This window comes from Larus michahellis, chromosome Z (assembly GCF_964199755.1).
Source record: "Larus michahellis chromosome Z, bLarMic1.1, whole genome shotgun sequence".
Classification (NCBI taxonomy): Eukaryota; Metazoa; Chordata; class Aves; order Charadriiformes; family Laridae; genus Larus; species Larus michahellis.
In genome coordinates this window covers 80,750,502-80,771,662 of record NC_133930.1, presented here as the reverse complement: position 1 = coordinate 80,771,662, position 21,161 = coordinate 80,750,502, and the positions used below count along the sequence as shown (strand labels likewise).

The 21,161-nt window shown below is 38.8% G+C and overlaps 1 protein-coding gene across 2 annotated transcripts in view; it reads left to right on the top strand.

Annotated features, from left to right (window-relative positions):
* EDIL3 (EGF like repeats and discoidin domains 3) overlaps nucleotides 1-21,161 on the top strand; it is a 268,965-nt gene that overhangs the window by 133,491 nt on the left and 114,313 nt on the right. For both annotated transcript variants that reach the window (XM_074569401.1, XM_074569400.1), the window contains one exon: nucleotides 5,946-6,074. In XM_074569401.1, coding sequence (XP_074425502.1) covers nucleotides 5,946-6,074 — 129 coding nt within the window. The remainder of the gene's footprint in view (nucleotides 1-5,945; nucleotides 6,075-21,161) is intronic.

Genomic DNA, 21,161 nt, shown 5'->3' with positions numbered 1-21,161 from the left:
AATAAAATAATTGAAGCAATTAGCTTTGTAGCTAACAGTATCTTCATCTTGATGTATATCAAGGTCAATATCTAGTCTAGTATTTTTCATTAAAGTTGCATTATTTCTACATGAAGAGTGGATGGATAGATAGATACTATAAAAGGTATTAACATTTGTATTGCCCTGTCTTTCATTTTAATTTTTTAAATGTCCTTATTTGGTGTGTGTCACTCCATTGGAGTATATTTTCCTTTTTCTCTTTACATTTTTCATATCCCTCATTTAATCTTGTTTCAGTAAGAAATGATGGGGTTTGATTTTTGATCATTTTCCCATTCTAGCACTGCAACAAGCACACGTTTCAGTATAAGGAATCAGACTTTGAGGAAGATGTGACTGATGTAAATTTCTTGTTTAACTACATCACCTGTAACTGCCTGGTATTTTTGAATGTCTCTCCCACCAAAGCAGCAGCAAATTTTATATTTGGCCAAAAATGCTTACACTGTTTGGTGGAAGCATAAGAAATGGCTTACGCCGTTATAACTTGCACTGAATTAGGCATTGGCAAGAGAAAGAGTGATGGGGGGTGTGTTTGTTTTTTCTTTCTGCTAAGGCTACTATTTCAACTGCTTTCTGATTTCTTGGATTTTTCTAAGCTACTGCTACACAGCTCCACTGTTAGCCATTGTACTTCAAAGTTGGCCTTTGCCACATTTTTAAGTCCTAGGTAAAGATTTTCTGGAAAAATATGTGGCAAAGCATCTGTAGACTTCTTGGTAATGCACCTCAGTGCATTGTACAAAATCTTGTCTGCATTCGTTGTGTCACTGACTGTCTGCACAGCCCGCCCTTTCAGGCAGGTTCTGTGTCTGTCCCTGATGAATTTTGCGCTCCAGATGAACTCACGTACAGCTCTTGCTGTCCTCAGCTGGGTGAGGAGTGGGAGGGCTGCAGTCCTTCATCAGCAACACACTGGAAACGTGATATTTTTCTTTTTTTTTCTTTAATGCATCCTGGACAGTTAGAGGGCACAGTAAGTAGTGTCGTACCTCAAACGTACAGATGCAAACCTAAGCAGATGAAAAGCCTTGACAGAGACTAGAGTTAGTCCACAGTAACTCTGACACCCCCTTCTCAGGAAGGACACTGCGGGCGCATAAGGTTCTCAGCATCAACCCTCTTGCTCTTCAGATCCCTTCTCATTGCACTGTGTAGCTTGCTCTTGTAGATACAGCCACTCTCTAGTAAAACTAAATAATGGAAATGAGAACAATCAGAAATTTAGGTAATGACATTCGCATACATATATTTAAACGTGCTTTAAAACTGTCAGAGTTTCTAGGATCTTTTTGTTTGTTTCTTTTATTTTTTCCTCAAAAATGGAAGACGATGCAAGTAAAAGAAGCTCAAAATAAGACTAGGTATTTTAAAAAATACATTTTCTCTGAACTGTCAGGGGAAAAATGTAGAAAGATACTTGGACATTTCCTTCTATTACTTAAAAAAAAAAAAAATTAATATCCTGCAAGACAAAAATAAGTAAGTTTTCTTAAATAGGCTAATTCACTTTTTCTATATATTATCACTGTCAAAAATCACAGTCCTATTGGTGAAACGATGCTTTCCTTGCTTTCCTGACTTTTCTTGCTATAGACAAACTAAAGCTTTCTCTCAAATGTGTAATTACTGCTTCAGTATTGCATTATACAAGATTTTATTTTTATGAGGTTTTAGTTGACTGTACTTGTCAAAGAAGAAAACAGATAACATGGTACTGCCTTGAGCTCCTATGCAACTCTACTGAGGATGCATTTGTTTGATTTGTCCATCTATAAAATCTCAGCAATTTCAGTAAGAGAATCTAAAAAATTTAAAACCTGCTATGCTTTCAGTTAACTTGCAATATTTTTTCAAAAACAGCATGGGATTTCAATTGAATTACAGAATGATGTATTTTGGCCTATACTTATTATGTTAGCTAATACCACTGGAACTGCACAAAGAAGGGCTTCAAAAGAGCAGCAAAGTGAATAGATCTATTACTTTTAGTGCACAATTAATCTTGTTGACATTATTTTATATGAACATGGATAAAATGCCTGGAAAGCACACCATTGAATTCCACTGCTCATTAATATTGATCAAATGTTGTTCTCTTTGTGTTGGAAGCCACTTAAAGATTACCTGCAAAAGTATTACAGCGCTATTGATTTTCAAAAAAAAAATCCCCGAAGTCCACTGTTTTTTGAAACTCTGTTGACAAGTTTGGGGTTTTATTTTTTTGGTAAAGAAGGATGTTTTTGAACTCGCTGCTACAGATCTGAGTGAGAATATTAATCAGATTGTCAGGGAATTAATTATCCAGTATTCAATACAATGTTATTTAAAAGCCTATACATCCCTATGGAAGTTAGTTGGGACCTCTCATTAGAATCATAGAGTCATAGATCATAGGTTGGAAGGGACCTTAAAGATCATCTAGTTCCAACCCCCTGCCCTGGGCAGGGACACCTCCCACCAGACCAGGTTGCTCAAACCCCCATCCAGCCTGGCCTTGAACACCTCCAGGGATGGGGCAGCCACAGCTTCTCTGGGCAACTTGGGCCAGTGTCTCACCACCCTCACAGTAAAGAATTTCTTTCTCTCATCTAGTCTAAAATTCCCCTCTTCCCATTTAAAACCGTTACCCCTCATCCCATCACTACATTCCCTAATAAAGAGTCCCTCCCCAGCTTTCCTGTAAGCCCCCTTTAGGTTCTGGGAGATTGCTATAAGGTCTCCCCAGAGCCTTTTCTTCTCCAGGCTGAACCCAACTCTCTCAGCCTCTCCTCTCCTCAGGGCTGCTCTCAAGCCCTTCTCTGCCCAGCCTGTGTTTGTGCTTGAGATTACATGACCCAGGTGCATGACCATGCACTTGGCCTGGCTGAACATCATGAGGTATGCATGAGCCCACCTCTCAAGCCTGTCAAGGTCCCTCTGGATGGCATCCCTTCCCTCCAGTGTATTGACCGCACCACACAGCTTGGTGGCATCAGCAAACTTGCTGCGGGTGCACTCAATCCCACTGTCCATGTCACTCACAAAGATGTTAAACAGCACTGGTCCCAGTACTGATCCCTGAGGAACATCACTCGCCACTGGTCTCCACTTGGACATGGAGCCGTTGTCTGCAACTTTTTGAGTGTGGCCATCCAGCCAATTCTTTATACACTGAGCAGTCCATTCGTTAAATCCATGTCTGACCAATTTAGAGACAAGGATGTCATGCAGGACAATGTCAAATGCTTTGCACAAGTCCAGGTAGAATCATCATCCGGCAGAAGTGCCTAGATCTTACATACCATTTTTGATGCTTAAATGGAATAATGGCAGGATTAGGGCCCAGATCCTTTGAGACACTTAAACCTGCATAACTTGCATCAGGGATACTCTAGAGTCAGTAAAAAAAAATAAAAAAATAGAATCATACGCTTGAAGGTTCTTGCAGTTTAAATACCCTGAAGATGTGTGAACTCAGAGTGTGGTCCTCTGGAGAATTAGGAGAAACAAGGTATGATGATACAGGCTTTTTAAAGTCTCAATCATTCATTCTTTTAGAATGCAGATGAGCCTAACCCATGTCCTTTTTAGGAAACGAATGCTAACTACTGAAAATTAGATGATTGTTGTTTACTAGTTTCAGTGCATTTAATTAGTATGTTTCATTGCTCTCAAAATAATTTTTGAACTACCAGTTTGTATTAACAAAAAAAAAAAACCCACAAAGCAAAATTACTCAGCATTTAGATTGAAAATACTGCTATTATATGTCTATGACCAAATAACCACTATAATCAGGCAAAAAAAGTGTACATATTGTTGGTGTGGGTTTTTTTTCAGTAGGAAGTCATCATAGAAGACTAAGATTAGTTAGAAATACTGGCATGCACAGTATATTTATTACTGAGCACCTCAAATGACCTTTTAAGCCTTTGTACTTTGTACTGATCTGAAAAAATGCAAAATCTAAAGAAAATCAATGAAAGTATGCTGAACATGTGCTTAACAAGCCATATGGAGAAAGCAGCAAGCAAAATGAGAAAGTAATTATTAAAAGATTTATTGTTCTTGGAAGATTAGAGATCCGCTTGCATAGAAACAATTAACATATGAGGCTTCTCGAAGGTACTCCCCAAACTGCAGAATTATCACAGAGACTTGAAAAAAAAAATACACAGCTTATATTCATTGGGAGACCAAAAGTGCAAATAATTAAACCGCTTTCTTCCCAAAATGTTACAGAGGAGAAAAAACATGAACAGAAGCTGTGATACTTGAAAGCCAGGAGTTTTGCTTGACCTGTTAAAGGAGTGATATATGTTGCCTGGAATTAAGAAAGTAATGTGCCGTTACATTCAAAGTGTAATGCAAAATGTGGATGGGGAAAAGCAAAAAAGGCAACAGCCAGTCCCTTCGTTTTCATCTTCATGATTTTTGCCTTTTTTTACTACTAATTTAGAATAAGCTACTACATATTCATGTCTTTTATTTATTGAGTTCAGTGAGATATATCCCATGTTTAATGATGCAAGCAAGCATAACTTCTGCAGGATTGTGTCCTGGAATAGGCTAATGATGTAAGTTGTAATAGAAATGTGTACATGGATAGTTTCTCAAATTGCTACAACCACACGGCCAGTTGTAACTGGGGAATGGGTTCTGACGTCCTTGTCATTCAGTTAATTTTTCTTTTGCAAATTAATATTTTCTTAGAGTGCAGTTTTCACTAACGTGACGTTCTGAATGAATGCTGTTGCTGTGAACATCTGTCAAACCTTGGGTTAGTAGTTATAAACTAATAGGCAGACTCTCAGAAACATTAAATTTGTAGCTCTTTTAAGTTTAAATCATTCCCAGAGCAGATTGTCAGTAAATTGTGCTGTGGAAAGGAGTTCTTTTCTGGACTTTTTATGTCTTTTATGACTTTTATGACTTTTAAATGCAATTTTAATTGGGTGAATAATTATGACATCACATTCCAATAACCGAAGATTAATACCTTTCTGTGTACATGGCAAAGATAGCAAATAACATACTTTATATAGAATTCACAAACCTTTTCACAGACAAACTCGCACGTGAGCCTTTCCAATAAATGATTACCAGTAAGATTGGCAAAAAAATCATCAAAATGCTGAAGTGTTTTCTTCTGGTAGGAAGTATGTTACAGGTAGTATTGGTAAGATAGTAAGATGTAAATGCTTTTAACACACGCTGTTAAATGAATAAACTTTAGAACTCTGTACAAAAGAAGTTATTATTTAAAAGTATGTATAGTTATTGCAAACCTGACAAATTAGATCTCACTGCTGAAACTTTAGGTATCCTAGCATGTGGTTAGTTGGGGAAAAAAAAGATAATTTAGTCAGAAGATCTTTTTGAAATCAGCTTGAAGTAGACATGCTAAAAAGTCACTCAATTAAAAGGGAATAGTTGGTTTAGTAGCTGCTAACTGCTGGCCCAGATAGTCACATATTCAGAAAGTCACCCAAAGCCATAGCAAAAAACTCCTCTACTACTAACTTGACATATACTGATTATTCAGGATATTATACATGTCACTCTGTACATGATAGGCACATTTGATTAATACGTATTTCCTCAGTGGTATAAAAGTTAGAATGCCTGTTATCTTTAATAGGAGAACAAGATTTAGCTTCTCTGTCTCCTGTCTTCTCTTACATTAAAAAATAATGTTGTGATTAATGAGTAGTGACATGCTTCATATTTTTTCTTGTTCATAAAAATCTGTGCTGGCAAGTTATCTGAACTAAGTGAAGGGTGTATTTTAGTGGGTTAGTGGAATATGAAGGTCTACAGAAGAGATTTTACTTCTTTAATGAATGCATATAAACAACTGAAATTATTATGGTTGTTATTATGTTTGTATATACATTCCTCCTTTTTTTCCCCTCTCTCAGGACCCTGCCTTCCTAATCCATGTCATAATGGTGGGATATGTGAAATCAGTGAAGCGTACCGAGGCGACACATTCATAGGATATGTTTGTAAATGTCCAGAGGGATTTAATGGGATTCACTGCCAGCACAGTAAGTTCCACATGGTAATGTTTATTGTGTTTATAGATAGGAGCCATTTTATTGCTTGTAATGTTGAGGATTAATATCAGATCTGGTTTTCTGAAGTATGTCAGTCTTTGGCCTTTATATTATGAGCAAATGAGAAAATGACCTTACCTCCAACTTAGTGGACACAACAGTGCATAATTTGCTACACATATTCTAGAACATGGTAAGAAAAGGTAACCGTAGCACGGACTTAATGGAAATTGTTGGAAACTTGGAATTGTTTGTGGGTTTGTTTTGATTAATGCTAGACAAGAATGGAAAGAATAACTGAAAAGAAATTTGTGCATAAATACGTCTTCTAGATCTTTCTTTACCTATGCGTTTATAAATTACGAAGAAATGTTTTGAATCACAATATTTAAATTCAAGGGTAGAAGGTCCGGACTTAAATTGGATGGACATTTAATCCTGTTTAAAATACAGTATCTGGACCTCTTTCTAATCATTATCATTTATCTGAAGAATTTTTCCTGGTTTCAGGTCAGTCTGGCAAAAGCAGGTCAGTATTCTAGTCTTAGAGTGTGTAGTTACGGAACTGACAAGTAGCTAACTGACAAGTATTGAAATCTTGAGATTTCAGTAATATCTCATGGGTGGATTATATAGTAAGATCTATACTTCACCAATGAAAAATTTTAAGTAGTAAATAGATATTGCACTTTTTGTGCTCATACAGAAAATTACAGGTCCATGTTTCTCCAATTAATGTCATCAGAAGTTTTGTGTGATCAAAACCAATTAGTAAGAGCTATGCACGTTCATCTGAAAGTGACTGATCATACCATGTTCTAATTTATAAACGTAATCTGCGTTATCTATTTGACACTTAAATAGAAGCTGGGTTTTTTTCATATGTAAAAGTCATTTAGAACAAGTGCTTGCCTAAGGAGAAGCTTGTATGCCAAATTTGTGTTTTATTTTGTGCAATAAAGCACAGCATGGTTCTTAAAATCTTATGTTATTGATGCATTTGGAAGGCAACTGTTACTCAGTTAGAAGGTTAAAAACTCAAACAAACAGTCAAGAATCTGCTTCCATTTGCACATAAAAGATAAATCCACTCATTCAAATCAGAGTGAATAAGCGCTGAATCCAGTCTACCTTAATTAAGTGCTCCATTTAGATAGTTATCTATAATTTGAAGTGTCGGGAACCAATAAAGTCCAACTCAAATAACTACTTATGTTCATTATGTCCCTTATATACTCAATGGAAAGTGTCTCCAAAGACCTGAATGTGGATATTCAATTTCATTAACTTTGTCCCCACTCTCTCTCTCAGTTAATTACGTAGGTAACATAGGCAGTCCCACTAACTTAATCTAGTTAAATGATGTGTCTACCTTTTCCGCTAGGAACATGGATATGTTGGATATTATCCACTCCTTTGGGATCTGTTCTGTCTAGCCCTGATTCTGGGGATGGCCGTCTAGTGGAGCTGACTGCCAGCAACAGTCATACTGACTCTCTTTTGTTCTAATGGTGATATCATTAGAGCTCCCAGTCAAGACGGGGCACTGAGTTCATAGAGTAATCATGATGGCAAAGGATAGTCATTGCCAGCCTTTAAGACATGTAGCCAGGAGCTCAAGAGTCTGAGACCAGGAGAGTAGGCAAGACTATGTCTAGCTGTAACTCAAGAGTTATACCAGCTTAAAAATTTTACCTGGGATAACTTGCAACTGCAGTACCTTGTGGTTCCCAACCCCGTTCCTCATACTTCTGTTCCGCACAGTATGCTGTTAATTTCGGAGAGATTTGTTATTTAGAAGAGGCTTAGCTAAAAGGTAAAATTACTGAACAGAAAATTGGTTCTATTTTACCTGAGACCAGGAGAACTTGCATGCATTTTACATGGGCCTGCCACCTGATAAGTGAAGCAAAAGTCATTGGAGAGTGGATAGCTGTAACTTCAACCCCATGACTGCTGTACGTGAGGGTACAGGCAGACCGCTTCTGTGTGCCATTGATGTGCAGTCATATGGTGCTCATGTGAAAACATCCTCATGTGGCCTAAGGTTCTCAGGCACATCTCATCATGGGACCAGTCAAGTAGCCACCATGTGACACAAAAGACTTCTCTTTCCATTAACTGACAAAGAGGTGACCTTTGTCAAGGATGCAGTGAAGTGAACAGCCCCACAAATTTTCAACAAGCAAAATACATGCTTAACATGTGCTCCCTGGAAAATAGCATCTCTTGTTATCTAATTAATGAAAAAAACCATACAGTAGTACATCACAGAGTGATACTGTGTCCCCAGTATCATTTTAAAAATATTCAGGTGTGTAACAGTTAGCTAATGATCCTGGTAATCAGCCAAGTCTATTTATACCAACTTTAGAATAAAGTAGAGCTCTCACATTGATGATTCAGATTCATTGTGGGGAGAGTAGAACCCAAGAAGGCAGCTAAACCGATTTGAAATAACTCAAGTTTATCTGAACAGTTACTCTTTGGGGGACAATGAAATTCAGTCCTTTTGAGATAATCTGACTTATGATGTGATAATAAATCACATACAATATATGTATTGTATAGAGTTCAGAGATTGTCTAAGGATGTCAGCTATGAGAGGCAGCAGAGGAGGTCTCTGCAATCAGGAAGAAGTATGGGACTTCCACCGGTGGACTTAATATAACTCTTTTATATCATATCCCTTTAGCTCATTTCACAACGTTCCTTTGATACAGATTCCTCTGCTTCACAAAGTTTAGCACTTCAATTCTGGTCTCACTGTAAATCAAGTAAGAAGTTTGACAAAGTAGTTCCATCGTAAAAATGAAAATTAAAATGACCTTGTTGCAAGACACATATGTTCATCTAAATTGTTAAGATTTCCAAAAAATCACAGTATTCTCCTCTTGTACAAGATTTTCTGTCTTGGATTTCTTTCATGTCTAGTATTCTTTTGCTAAATCAGTTAAGCTAGGTGATTGATTTTGCAGTTGAGATACATTCCCAGAGCTGGTATTTTGTCATTTGCATCAGCAAATAACCTGTCAATATTTCCGAGGTTCCTTGACATTTTACCCATGTAAATAATTAATATGTAAATTAAAAAAGAGATCATTAGCAATTTCTCTGATTGTATCCTCTAGATTTATTTCAAAACTGATATTAATTGGCAATGGTTTTCTGAAAAGATTCTGATTCCCCAGTGACAAAAAAGGAAATAAAGTTTCCCATTTCAGGGCTTATAAACAAATCAATTTTTGGCTAGGAATGTCTACCTCAGGTAGACACCTGGGCATATTTTTGTGGTGATACCCAAGAACAACATGTTCTTTAAATAGCCCTCCATTATTTAAGAGGTATTTACTTATCTGAAGATTCTCCCTAAACACTGCCCAGGTTACAATGCTGTTAATGTATGATAATCTGGCTTTCAAATGTGTTATTGACAGTATTTAGCGACAAGGAGAGAGGAAGTATTTGCAAGAAGTACCTTAAGGCAAGACAAGTCTCCCTACGGTCTCACTACACCGAGAAAGCAGCTCTTCCAAGGAGTAACTTAGAACACTTAAATTCCTGAAAATAGCATACAACTCATGCCCAGGAAGACTAGGGTGTCCTCTGTGGCGCTGATGCTCATTCGTAAGAGCAGCAAAACATTTTGGTCCTACAAGATCACTTCGACTGAAAGCTATGTAAATACATGGCCTTGTCATTCACCAGAAAGAAGCATGTAATCATTGTGTGTGTTATAATTCCCTTTTCTTTAACCATGAATTTCAAGAAAGTCAATTTTCTGAGATTTTTTCAGCTTGTAATGGAAAAGCCCTACTGCTATTCATGAACCAGCATCCATTGTTAAACCATTATCAGCCTTGCTAATCACTCTTCAAATGACAGATGAAAATGCTGGACAAATTGCTGTTCAAATTGCCTTCATCTACATATAGAGGGATTATACTGTCACCTATTAAAACACGTTAGAAATACAGTTCTACAGAACAAGGCAAAATCCATGAAAACACACAGAAGACTGAAATGGACAGTTTTTCCACCCAAAATATTCCATAACATTGAGATATATAGACAATATATTATTGTGATTATCAAATAGATTGTATATTATTGTGATTATCAGATAGACTGCCTGCTGAAAACAGAGGAAACTGGGGCATTAGTAACAATATATGTCAAAGTGTGGGTTACTGGCTGCCACGCAGCTAACTCAAATGACACACAGATCCAACCAGAAAAAAACCCAACCATTAGAAACAATAAAGAGTTCAGATTTAAAGGTTTGATTTGGATGTGGTTTAATATTCTGAGGATCATTAACTCTGTCAGCCATAACTAAACACCTTGCAGTCCAAGACGAATAAAGGTTATTAATCGAACACATTTAATAATGTAAGCAAGCCCTTCCCAGTGTTTGTACAGAATTATCTGGACAATCTTTCTACCTCCCCGTCATAGATGGTCTGTGATATTCACATCTGCTACATTAATGTATTGGGAAACTGCATGGATGGGTGCCATGTCGCAGAGCATCAGCTCACATTTTGATAGTACGTTGAGGCATCATCCCAACTACCCATAGGGCAGTGGCTTTTAACTGTGGGGCTGCAACTGGAAAGGCCAGTGGCTAGGCATTTCTCACCAGCTGACACGATGCATAATCTACAGCTTCAGCTCTACCAGGAAATTCAATTCCTAGTAACTTTTCCAGCTACGAGGAAGAAATATATGTGAGGAAGCTGTAGAACATCCTGTGGCATGGATTTTGTGTGTTACAATGAATGGGTGCTCTTGATAAACCATTTCTGGCTGCAGTTTGGTGGTAAAGCACTCCAGAAACCATTCCCCACAGGTGGTTTTCATACAGACGTCTTGTTTTGGAGGCTAAAATGATTGTATGTTGCACAGATGTAGCTTGTTCCAAGCCAGAGGAACCCCTGGACAAACGGACAAATTTAACGTACTAGGGTACATACAGTTGCACTATACCAGATGTTCATCCCATGCTTCTGCTGATGAACACTCGCTATGGCTTCTGATAGGGCTTGGGGAGTTCTAAATCTATCCCAGGTGTTCCTTTTTATTTTGTGTGGAGCTGCTCATTGTAATTAGCTGTATGCACAGTTTTAACAAATTACACTAGCAATAATTTGTATAATGTAGTAGTAATAAGCTATATGGTGTAGTAGTAGTGAGTTACAAGTATAAGTATGTCTTAGGGAGCTTATAAATCTAAGTACTGTTGAGCTGAAGTCTGAAAACTATTCCTGTGTCCAACCAGTTGCTTAGATAAGAAATGAAGGAAAGCAGATATACCATTGCTCATTTGGGAATCTTCTAGAATAATTTGAAAACTGTCTAAAAGAGACACGACTAATAAAGAAGAAAAGAGCAAATAGCCGGTAAAGGCTACTGGAATAAAAGTCAATAAAATACCGTTCGTAAAATGGAAACTGTGTAAGGAGGCAAAAAGTGGAGCACAAAAATGGCACAACTGCGGTGTTTGCCTATTCACAGAGGTCCAGGAAAACTTTTGTTTGAAGCTGCCTGGAAAAACAAATTCTCTAAAGAGGTAAAAAATAATATGGTTTTCAGTTGAAAACAAAGAAAGTTTTGGTGATGAATCTTCTTACAATAAATGTGTGGTAAGATTGAACAACAGCGACAGCAATTTTTGGGCTATCGGAAGTAGGGGTTTTTTTTCCTTGAGATCCAAATAAATACCTTAGTTAAAGCAGTAGGTGACTGAGATAAGACTAGCTGAAACCCAGAGAGAAAAAATATTAAATCTCAGGTAATAGACCAACACTGGATGCTTCAGAGGAGGGGTCAGGACACCCCCACCATGAAAAGAAGGGGCATAACTTGTCCCCTACTTGAAGATTTTATTTCATTCTGTAATAGCCAGAGATTGGCAGGAAGGAATCCCAGGCAGGAAGTATAATATCACCTCCAATTTTTTTTCACTCTTGTTAGCATTTGCTTGTATAGCCCTGTTTATTCTTCTCATTCATACACACTTCCAACAGCTTTTTTTTCTTGTTGAATTACTGACCTTAAAAATTTCCCTATGCATTGAGTTTCATAGTCTAATGCTGTACACTGAAAAAAATCCCTTTTCAATTTCAAACCTGCTGTCTTTCAGCATCTTTAGATGTTTTATTCTTTGAGTATTATAAGACTAGAAGAAAAGCAGCTTTTGAGTGCCTTCTGTATGCCACTTACGATTTTGCATACATTTGTCATGTTCCCTCTGACCTTTTTCCGTGTAAACAGTTCAAATTGTTTCCTTTCTGTTTCACATGAGAGTTTGTCCAGGATTTTTAAATGGTTTCTCCATGGTCTTGTCAAAACCCTTTTTGTTCTGTGGTATATTTCACTGCAACAGTGACCTATACTGAAAACAGAGCTGTACCATTTATTTGGCAGAAGATCCTTACAGTACTTTCTGTATTCTTTATGCAGCATTTTGTTGGAAGTTTCTTTTCAATTTTTTCCTGTTTTAACCAGAACTGGATGTTGAGCTGAGGCTTTTATTAAGCTGCCTTCTTTGATGCCTAAGTTTCTTTCATAAGATGTCATAGTGGGAGGAAGCAGATCTTCCCAATTGCTTTTGGGTTTTATGGGGATATTGAACAGAGGGGTGGATTTCTTATCACCTACACACTGACTGGACTATACAATGAATGGTACTTTTAAGAAGATGTGTGTTTCTACGGCATAAAAGTCACTAAGGTTGTCAATAGCCATTATAAACATCTTTTGTAGGAAAGTAAATGTCTCTTCCCCTAATTACTGTCTTTCTTAAGGTTTGGTATTAATTTACGGTGGAAATAAATTCATGTTCCAAAAATGCATGAATTAGTTTGATTATCAAAGATATTAAATTTGTTCATATTCTGAATTAAAAAGAGAACAAATGGAGATATTTTACACAAGTTCCTCTTTATATTTGAATTGATAATAAATATTGAATTAAAAATGATCTCTTTAAATTCAATAATAGTTATCATTGCAATGTCAACATCACACATTCTCTTTTTTATAACATGAATGTTATAACATGCCTTTTCAGTGTGTGTCCTCAGAATAAAAATAACTGTTTATATTCCTGAATACATTACACAAAAATACTAGCACTGACTCTTGCTAATGCTGCATGGAAACACTTTTACAAAAAAACTCACAAAGATTCCCTCTTAGGTGTTCAATAACTAGACTGCTTTTTTGAAAGCAGTGTGTAAATGGTCTTGCACGGCTTTGTGAAATAAGAATGTGGAAGAATATGTGGATTATGCTGCTAAAGTCATTTTGTAACAGATAAATATTGTAAGAAAATGATAAGTAGTTTCAGGACTTATATGAAATTCTTCAGTAACGGACAGGGAACTGGACATTATGATTCATCTGGTCTCATCCACTCCTATTTTTATGAACTATTTTTTTCCTTAATCTAGTATCAGTTTGGAGTTTATATTTCTTAAATATAACATCTCATACTTAAACAGATTGGGTATTTCAGATAAAGGTATGATGATGCACTCATCATTCAAACTTCAGTTTACATCAATAGAGGGTTTTCTTGGATAAGAGCAACAACAATTAATTCAGTATCTCTTGATGTATTATGCTCATACTTTATCACTTAATACTGCATTATACCATGCAGTATCTACTGTACAAATATTTTCAGTTTTTGTCAAGATTATGCATTCAAACAAGCAAAAGCTATTATCTGGGACCTCAATGTCATTTTATTCTTTTGTGTTTTCCTTTTTCAGGTTCCCTTTCCTACTTACAAAAAATGCATGTTTGTTTCAATTCTGTTAGGAAAAGTGCGACAGGATTGTTTTCTTCACTGGAAAAGGTCATTTTGTAATATCTAAATGATATTCTTTTGTTCCCTTTTCAGAATTTGAGTCAAGAAAATAAGCATTTCTTACTGCTTTGCTTTCTGTATTTCTTTTCCCAAATTCAATATTCTGGTTTTGGCAGCTTTCCAGAATTGTGACTATTGTCCGTTTTCTTTCTGTTCAGTCTTAGACTTATCCATGGGAATGCTCACAATGCTCAGGATTTGTCACAGAAAAGCTCTGAAAAGGAAAACAGACTTTAAATGGAATAACAGTGATTGGATAACATAAACTCACCTTGTCTGTTAGGGTGGTCCTATAAATAGCATTACTGATACTAACTGATTTCTGTTTTTTTAAATTTTTACCTTCACTTGTCAGTTTGACAAGCAATGCACTTTGTGAATGAGCCTGCTTTCCATCTCTGTATATGACTCCATCTTTCTAACAGTCAAAGTATGCGTGCTATTGAGGTCGATATCCTTGCCTTTCTGTATGGTCAAAAGACCTTTTCTTAAAGCTTTGAGCATGAGCTCTTTAACGCAGCCTTGAGGTGCTAAGTGTCTTATAACAGTGGGCTGTTCTCAGACTGTCACTTACACAACTTTTCTTCAAGGAAGGACATCAAGAAGAAACTCTTAACTACATTAATAAATCAGTACAGAATTATTACTACTGAATGTGTTAATTTTTGCAACTCTGACCCAATAGACGATATCATAGAATCATAGAACAGTTTGGGTTGAAAAGACCCTCAGAGATCACCTAGTCCAACCTCACTTCCATAAGCAGGGACATCTTTCACTAGACCAGGTTTCTTAAAGCCCCATCCAACCTGGCCTTGAACATTTTGAGGGATGGGGAATCCACAGCTCTGTGGGAAAACTGTTGCTGTGTCTCACCACCCTCATCATAAAAAATTTCTTTAAAACCATTGCTCCATGTCCTGTCACTACAGGCCCTGGTAAAAATTCTCTCTCCATCTTTCTCGTAAGCCCCCTTTATATATTGAAAGGCTGCAATATGGTGTTGCCAGGGTATTTTCTTCTCCAGGCTGAACAGCCCCAACTCACTCAGCCTGGCTTCATGGGAAAGATGCTTCGGCCCTCTGACCATTCTTGTAGCCCTCCTGAGGAGGAGGATCCACTCTAACAGGTCCATGCCTTTCTTGTACTGGGGACACCAGAGCAGGATGCAGTACTCCACGTGGGGCCTCACAAAAGTGGAGGGGCAGAATCACCTCCCTTGACCTGATGGCCACATTTCGTTTTATGTAGCCCAGGAAATGACTGGCTTTCTGGGCTGCCATCACACATTGCTGGCTCATGTCCACCATCCACCTTCTCTGCAGGTCTGCTCTCAATCCATCCATCCCCCAGTCTTCATTGTTATTGGGGATAGCCCTGACCCACGTGCAGGACCTTGCACTTGGACTTTTTGAGCTTCTTGAAGTTCACATGGGCCCACTCCTCCAACGTGTCAAGGTCCCTCTTTATGGTGTCCCTTCCTTCAAGCATGTCAGCTACACCACTCAGCTTGGTGTCATCTGGAAAAGGGCTGAGGGTGCACTGAATCTCACACAAGAGAACAATCAATGAGCCACAATAGAATTATGTATGGTTAGAGGAAGAACACAGGAAAACTGGAGCTGAAGAAAGCATCTGTTCTCTGTTCCTTCTCCCACTTTTTATGCCCACCTATGTAGACGCAGGAAATTATAAGACAATTTCATTTATCGTGATGGTTTAGGACTGTCACAACCACACCTCAACTTTAAAGGAAGGATTGCTTTCAGTCTTTGTTGCACTCACAGGTTCATTACAGATATACCAGCACATTTCTGTGAGGAAGATAATGAAGATAAATGAAATCTTGAAATGAAATCTCATTATTTAATGAGACAAAATATATAATTTAGAATTTTGTTACACAGTGGCATAGTCTGATCCATCTGTGTAGGAAGCAGCTGTTATAAAAAAGATGAGTTTTGTAATTTAGATCTTTTTCTTGATTTTTTCTTTTTATTGTTCAGCTCCTGTAAGAACTGCCGTGCTCAACCATCTGTGTGTGTAGGTGTGTCAAGGATGCTGAATTAAAATATTGTATTTGTGTTAGGAACTCATGCTGGCATGCAGCTGTACAATTCCCTAATACTATATAGAATATCGGTATTTCCATTGTTCATTGAACCAGTTGAAAATTATATGACTGACTTTAACGTTTGGAACTTGAATGATTCACATGGCAATTTTTCGAAAAATTAAAGAAACAAAAAAATTTAGTCGTTAAGCATTTTTTTTTTATACTACAGACCTAGTGAAACAGTTTGAAGAAGCCAAAGAACTTTTTAGAAAGAAGATCCAGAAATCTATTCAGTACTCTAGCTACTCTTTTGAAATTATAACTAGTATTTATTCATGTGGGTACACTTTTGAGATCAGTGGGTTTACTGGTAAGCAACGGTACACAGAGGCAGAGAAGGATATAGCATCAGACTCATTGCCTGTGTGTGCAAATCTTGAAAAAACAGTACTTGGACTTGAAGCTCGATATAATGAGATAATAGTCTAATAGCACATACCAATCTGCATTACAAATGTATTCCCTTTGTATTCATAAAATATCTCAAGCAAAACTCATGGTGCTGTCACATTTGCATATGAATACCCAGGATATTCTTCTAGCTTGCATTTATTCTGATGTGTTAAATAATATACAATTATTTCTGTAGGGCATCTGGATGAGTGTTTTAGTTTGAATCAGGACTGCATTTTTAAAGAAAATCTCTTGATCATCTGCACTTACTGTGCTTTGTTTCATGTGACAGCAGTCTCAGAGCATAAGAACTGGATCCCTTTGAGACTAAAATAATGTAAAAGAAAATAATCTGGTAGTCTAAGATTCCTCGTGTACACACTAAAATTTGACATAAAACATTCCAGTGGGTAAATGGGCATTTGGTCCTCCCAGCCAGCCTAGAACTTTTATGGAGAAAACATCCCTGAGATATGTGTAGGGACATGCAGACATTGTGTCCTCAGCTCTAACCATTTCATTCTACAATTATAATTCCGTAAAACCGCACTACTTTTAAATGTAGACATAACCTGTCTGGCCTATGTTTTTCTCCAAGTACACTGAAAACAGTGAATAGATCTTGCTTCTCTTCCTTACAATTTATTAACGTGATTTGTCTGACATCATGAGAAGCAATTGGTGTTCTGATCATTCTCATGATACGGCCTGAATTTTGTTTTATCCTCTAGTGTGATTGCTTGATACTGCCAAAATGATGGCACCCATCTTCCCTGAGAACATACCCCCATCAGACTTCAGTCTGCATTGTCTCACCAGGCTTTTCTGGAAGTGTATACAACCAAACCGCAAGAAGGGATTTATCACTGGGATCAGATCACTGAATGTACCCACACAGCTTTCCAGAAGAGCTTATTAGTTCTTATGGTCACAATTCTCTGCCCAGGTGCACAGACCTTCAGTGACTCTAACCACTAGTTATCATCTCAGAAGGACTTCTGCTGGGATCTGTGCATGGCTATGGATGAGCAGAAATGATAGCATTCAGGAATTACCCCCTTACAACAAAGCTTTGGCAGTGAATTGATGTTGCATGTGCATGTATGCAATATGATGTATGCATTACACCATAAAAGAGAATTTAAATTGTTATTTAACTGCAAATAATATATAAGTCTTGTAATTTTGTCAGATTTCATTTTATCCTCAACACAAGTCAGTAAGGTATCTGTTTCTGAAAATGTATTGTATGTGATTCTTTTGTGTATTTAGCAGAGCCGTTTATTATCCAATCAGTTACAATCATTACTCTCATGTAGTTTTTAGAGTTCATTTAAAAGCAGATTACCAATACCAATAGTTTTCATTGTTAGAGAGAAATTAATCTGCTCTTTTCTCATCCATTCTATTTTTTTTTTTTTGTTGGTCATACTTAATATTTAAGGGAGATTCAGAATAACACTTCAGAAGATGTATACAAAAATGGGGAAAAAAGTGAAAGGTGAAAATAATTTTTGCCTGAATCTAAAATTTAGATTTTACAGTATTTTTTTCTGATTTCATTACTTCAGTGCTGTAACAGAGAGAAACCTTCCTCCCATTTCTCAGAAAAAATAGATCTTTCACAGGGATTAAACCACCCATGGCTCTAAGTTATGGTACTGATTATATGTATAGACTGGAAGGCAATTCTTTAGCCTCTAAACATAGTTTTGGAAAATGCATAAACCTATTTGGATAGGTCATACTTGATGTGATCGTCAAGCAAAGGTGACATTGCCTGGGCCAGCTGCCATAAATACAAGTTCCAGTTCTGAGAGATTTTTTTAGTGCAGGACATATAACTCTCTGTGAATCATGAAGAACAACTCCGGTGTACGCGCCCTGAGGTAATAGAGCTGTCAGTCAGATGGAGACAGTAGTCACTGCAATAAATATTTCCGTTCCTGTACTAGGCAGTCATTGGTGATGTGAAGAAACTACTTCACACATATTTTGCATGTTTTATGGAGAGGGAGATGAGGTCTTCCTTTTCACCTTTGCAGAGGAGACAAGGAAATTACTGTAGTCCAAAAGATAAAATGATTGATAAGTGGTTATCAAATGAGTGTATTTGCCATAGATAATACATACTATATACACGGCATATACACCATATGCTTATATCACAGAATCACAGAATTGTTCAGGTTGGAAGGGACTTCAGGAGATCACCTAGTGCAATCCCTATCCTCAAGCAACTTCAATCAGAGCAGGTTTCCCAGAACCGTGTCCAGTCATGTTTTGAATATTTGCCCAGATGGAGACTCCACAACTTCTCTCCTGTGTTTTACCACTCTCACTATAAGAAAGTATGTTCAGATGGGTTTTCCTGTATGTTAAGTAGAGCTCATTTCCACCTGTCTGGTCAGTGGGCAGCACTGAGGAGAGTCTGTCTCTTTTATCTTCATTTCTTCCCACCAGATACTTATACACAGGGGTAAGTGTCATGGTTTGGGCTGGACTGGCCACTGAGATGAACAGCAGATCATGGAATCATAGAATCATAGAATCTTCATGGTTGGAAAGGACCTTTGAGATCATCAAGTCCAACCATACACACACCAAAAAAAAAAAAAAAAACCACAAACAAACAACCTACAATCTCTGCCCTTCAGAGCATGCCCTGAAGTGCCAAATCTAGACGTCTCTTAAATATCTCTAGGGAAGGTGACTCAGCCACTTCCCTGGGCAGGCTCTTCCAGTACCTGACCACTCTTTCAGTAAAGTCATTCTTCCTAATATCTAATCTAAACCTCCCCTGCCGCGTCTTCAGACCATTTCCTCTGGTCCTGTCATTATTCACCTGGAGAAGAGGCCAACACCCACCTCTTCCACCCTCCTTTCAGGTAGTTGTGGAGGGCAATGGGGTCTGCCATCAGCCTCCTCTTCTCCAAGCTAAACATGCCCAGCTCCCTCAGCCTCTCCTCATATGCCCTGGTCTCCAGACCCCTCACCAGCCTGGTCGCTCTCCTCTGGACACGCTCCAGCACTTCAATGTCCCTCTTGTACAGAGGGGCCCAGAACTGAACACAGCACTCGAGGTGAGGCCTCACCAGTGCCGAGTACAGAGGCACCATCACTTCCCTGCTCCTGCTGGCCATGCTATTCCTGATAGAAACCAGAATGCTCTTGGCCCTCTCGGCCACCTGGGCACACTGCTGGCTCATGTGAAGCTGTCCGTCCACCAGCACCCCCAGGTCCTTTTCTGCTGGGCAGCTTTCCAACCACTCTTCCCCAAGCCTGTAGCGTTGCTTGGGGTTGTTGTGACCGAAATGCAGGACCCGGCACTTGGCCTTATTAAACCTCATACAATTGGCCTTGGCCCATCGATCCAGCCTGTCCAGGTCCCTCTGTAGAGCCTTCCTACCCTCAAGCAGATCAACTCTCTCACCTGGTTTGGTGTCATCTGCAAACTTACTGAGGGTGCACTCAATCCCCTCATGGAGATCATTGATAAAGATATTAAACAAAACTGGCCCCAAAACTGAGCCCTGAGGGACACTCCTGGTGACCGGCTGCCAAGAGGATTTCACCCCATTAATCGCAACTCTCTGGGCACGGCCACCCAGCCAGTTTTTAACCCAGCAAAGAGTACACTTGTCTATGCCACGATTCACCAGCTTCTCCAGGAGAATGCTGTGGCGGACAGTGTCAAAGGCCTTACCAAAGTCCAGATAGACAATGTCCACAGCCTTCCCCACATCCAGAAGGCGGGTCACATCGTCATAGAAAGAGATCAGGTTGGTTAAGCAGGACCTCCCCTTCCTAAACCCCTGCTGGCTGGCCCTGATCCCTTGGCCACCCTGCACTTGCTGGGAGAGCTCACTCAAGATGATCCTCTCCATGATCTTTCCTGGTATCGAGGTCATGCTGACAGGCCTGTAGTTTCCCGGATCCTCCTTCTGACCCTTCTTGTAGAGTGAGGAGGGAGAGAGAGAAAGAAACTTATAACAGTAAGATTCCCCTGAGCCTCCCCTTATGCAGACTGAGCAGTCTCAATTCTCTCAGCATCTCCTTGTAGGTCAGATGTTCCAGTCCCTTAGTCACCATGGCCCTACACTGGATTGACTCCAAAAAGTCCACATCTTTTTTGTACTGGGAAGCCCAGCACTGGACACAGCAGTCCAGATGCCCCATGCCTGCAAGTGTTCAAGGTCAGGTTGCATGGGGCTTTGAGAAACCTGCTCTAGTGAAAGATAACCCTGACCATGGCAGGAGGGTTGGAACTAAATGATCTTTGAAAGTCCCTTCAAGACAAATTTTTCTATGTCTTCCCAGAGCTGAGTAGAGAGGAAGGATCACCTCCCCTGACCTGCTGGCAATGCTCTGCCTAATACAGCTCAGGAGGATGTTGGCCTTCTTTGCCATGAGGATGCATTGCTGTCTCATGGACAGCTTGTTGTCCACCAGGACCCCCAGGTCCTTGTCTGCCAAGCTGCTTTCCAGCTGGTTGGCCCCGCAGTGTGTACTGATGCATGGGACCGCTCCTCCTCAGAAGCAACACTTCGCACTTCCCCTTGTTGAACTTCATAAGGTTCCTCTTCAGTGCACTTCTGCAGCCTGTTGAGGTCCCTCTGGATGGCAGCACACCCAGCTGGTATGTCAGACACTCCTCCCCATTTTGTATCATCTGTCAAGTTGATGAGAG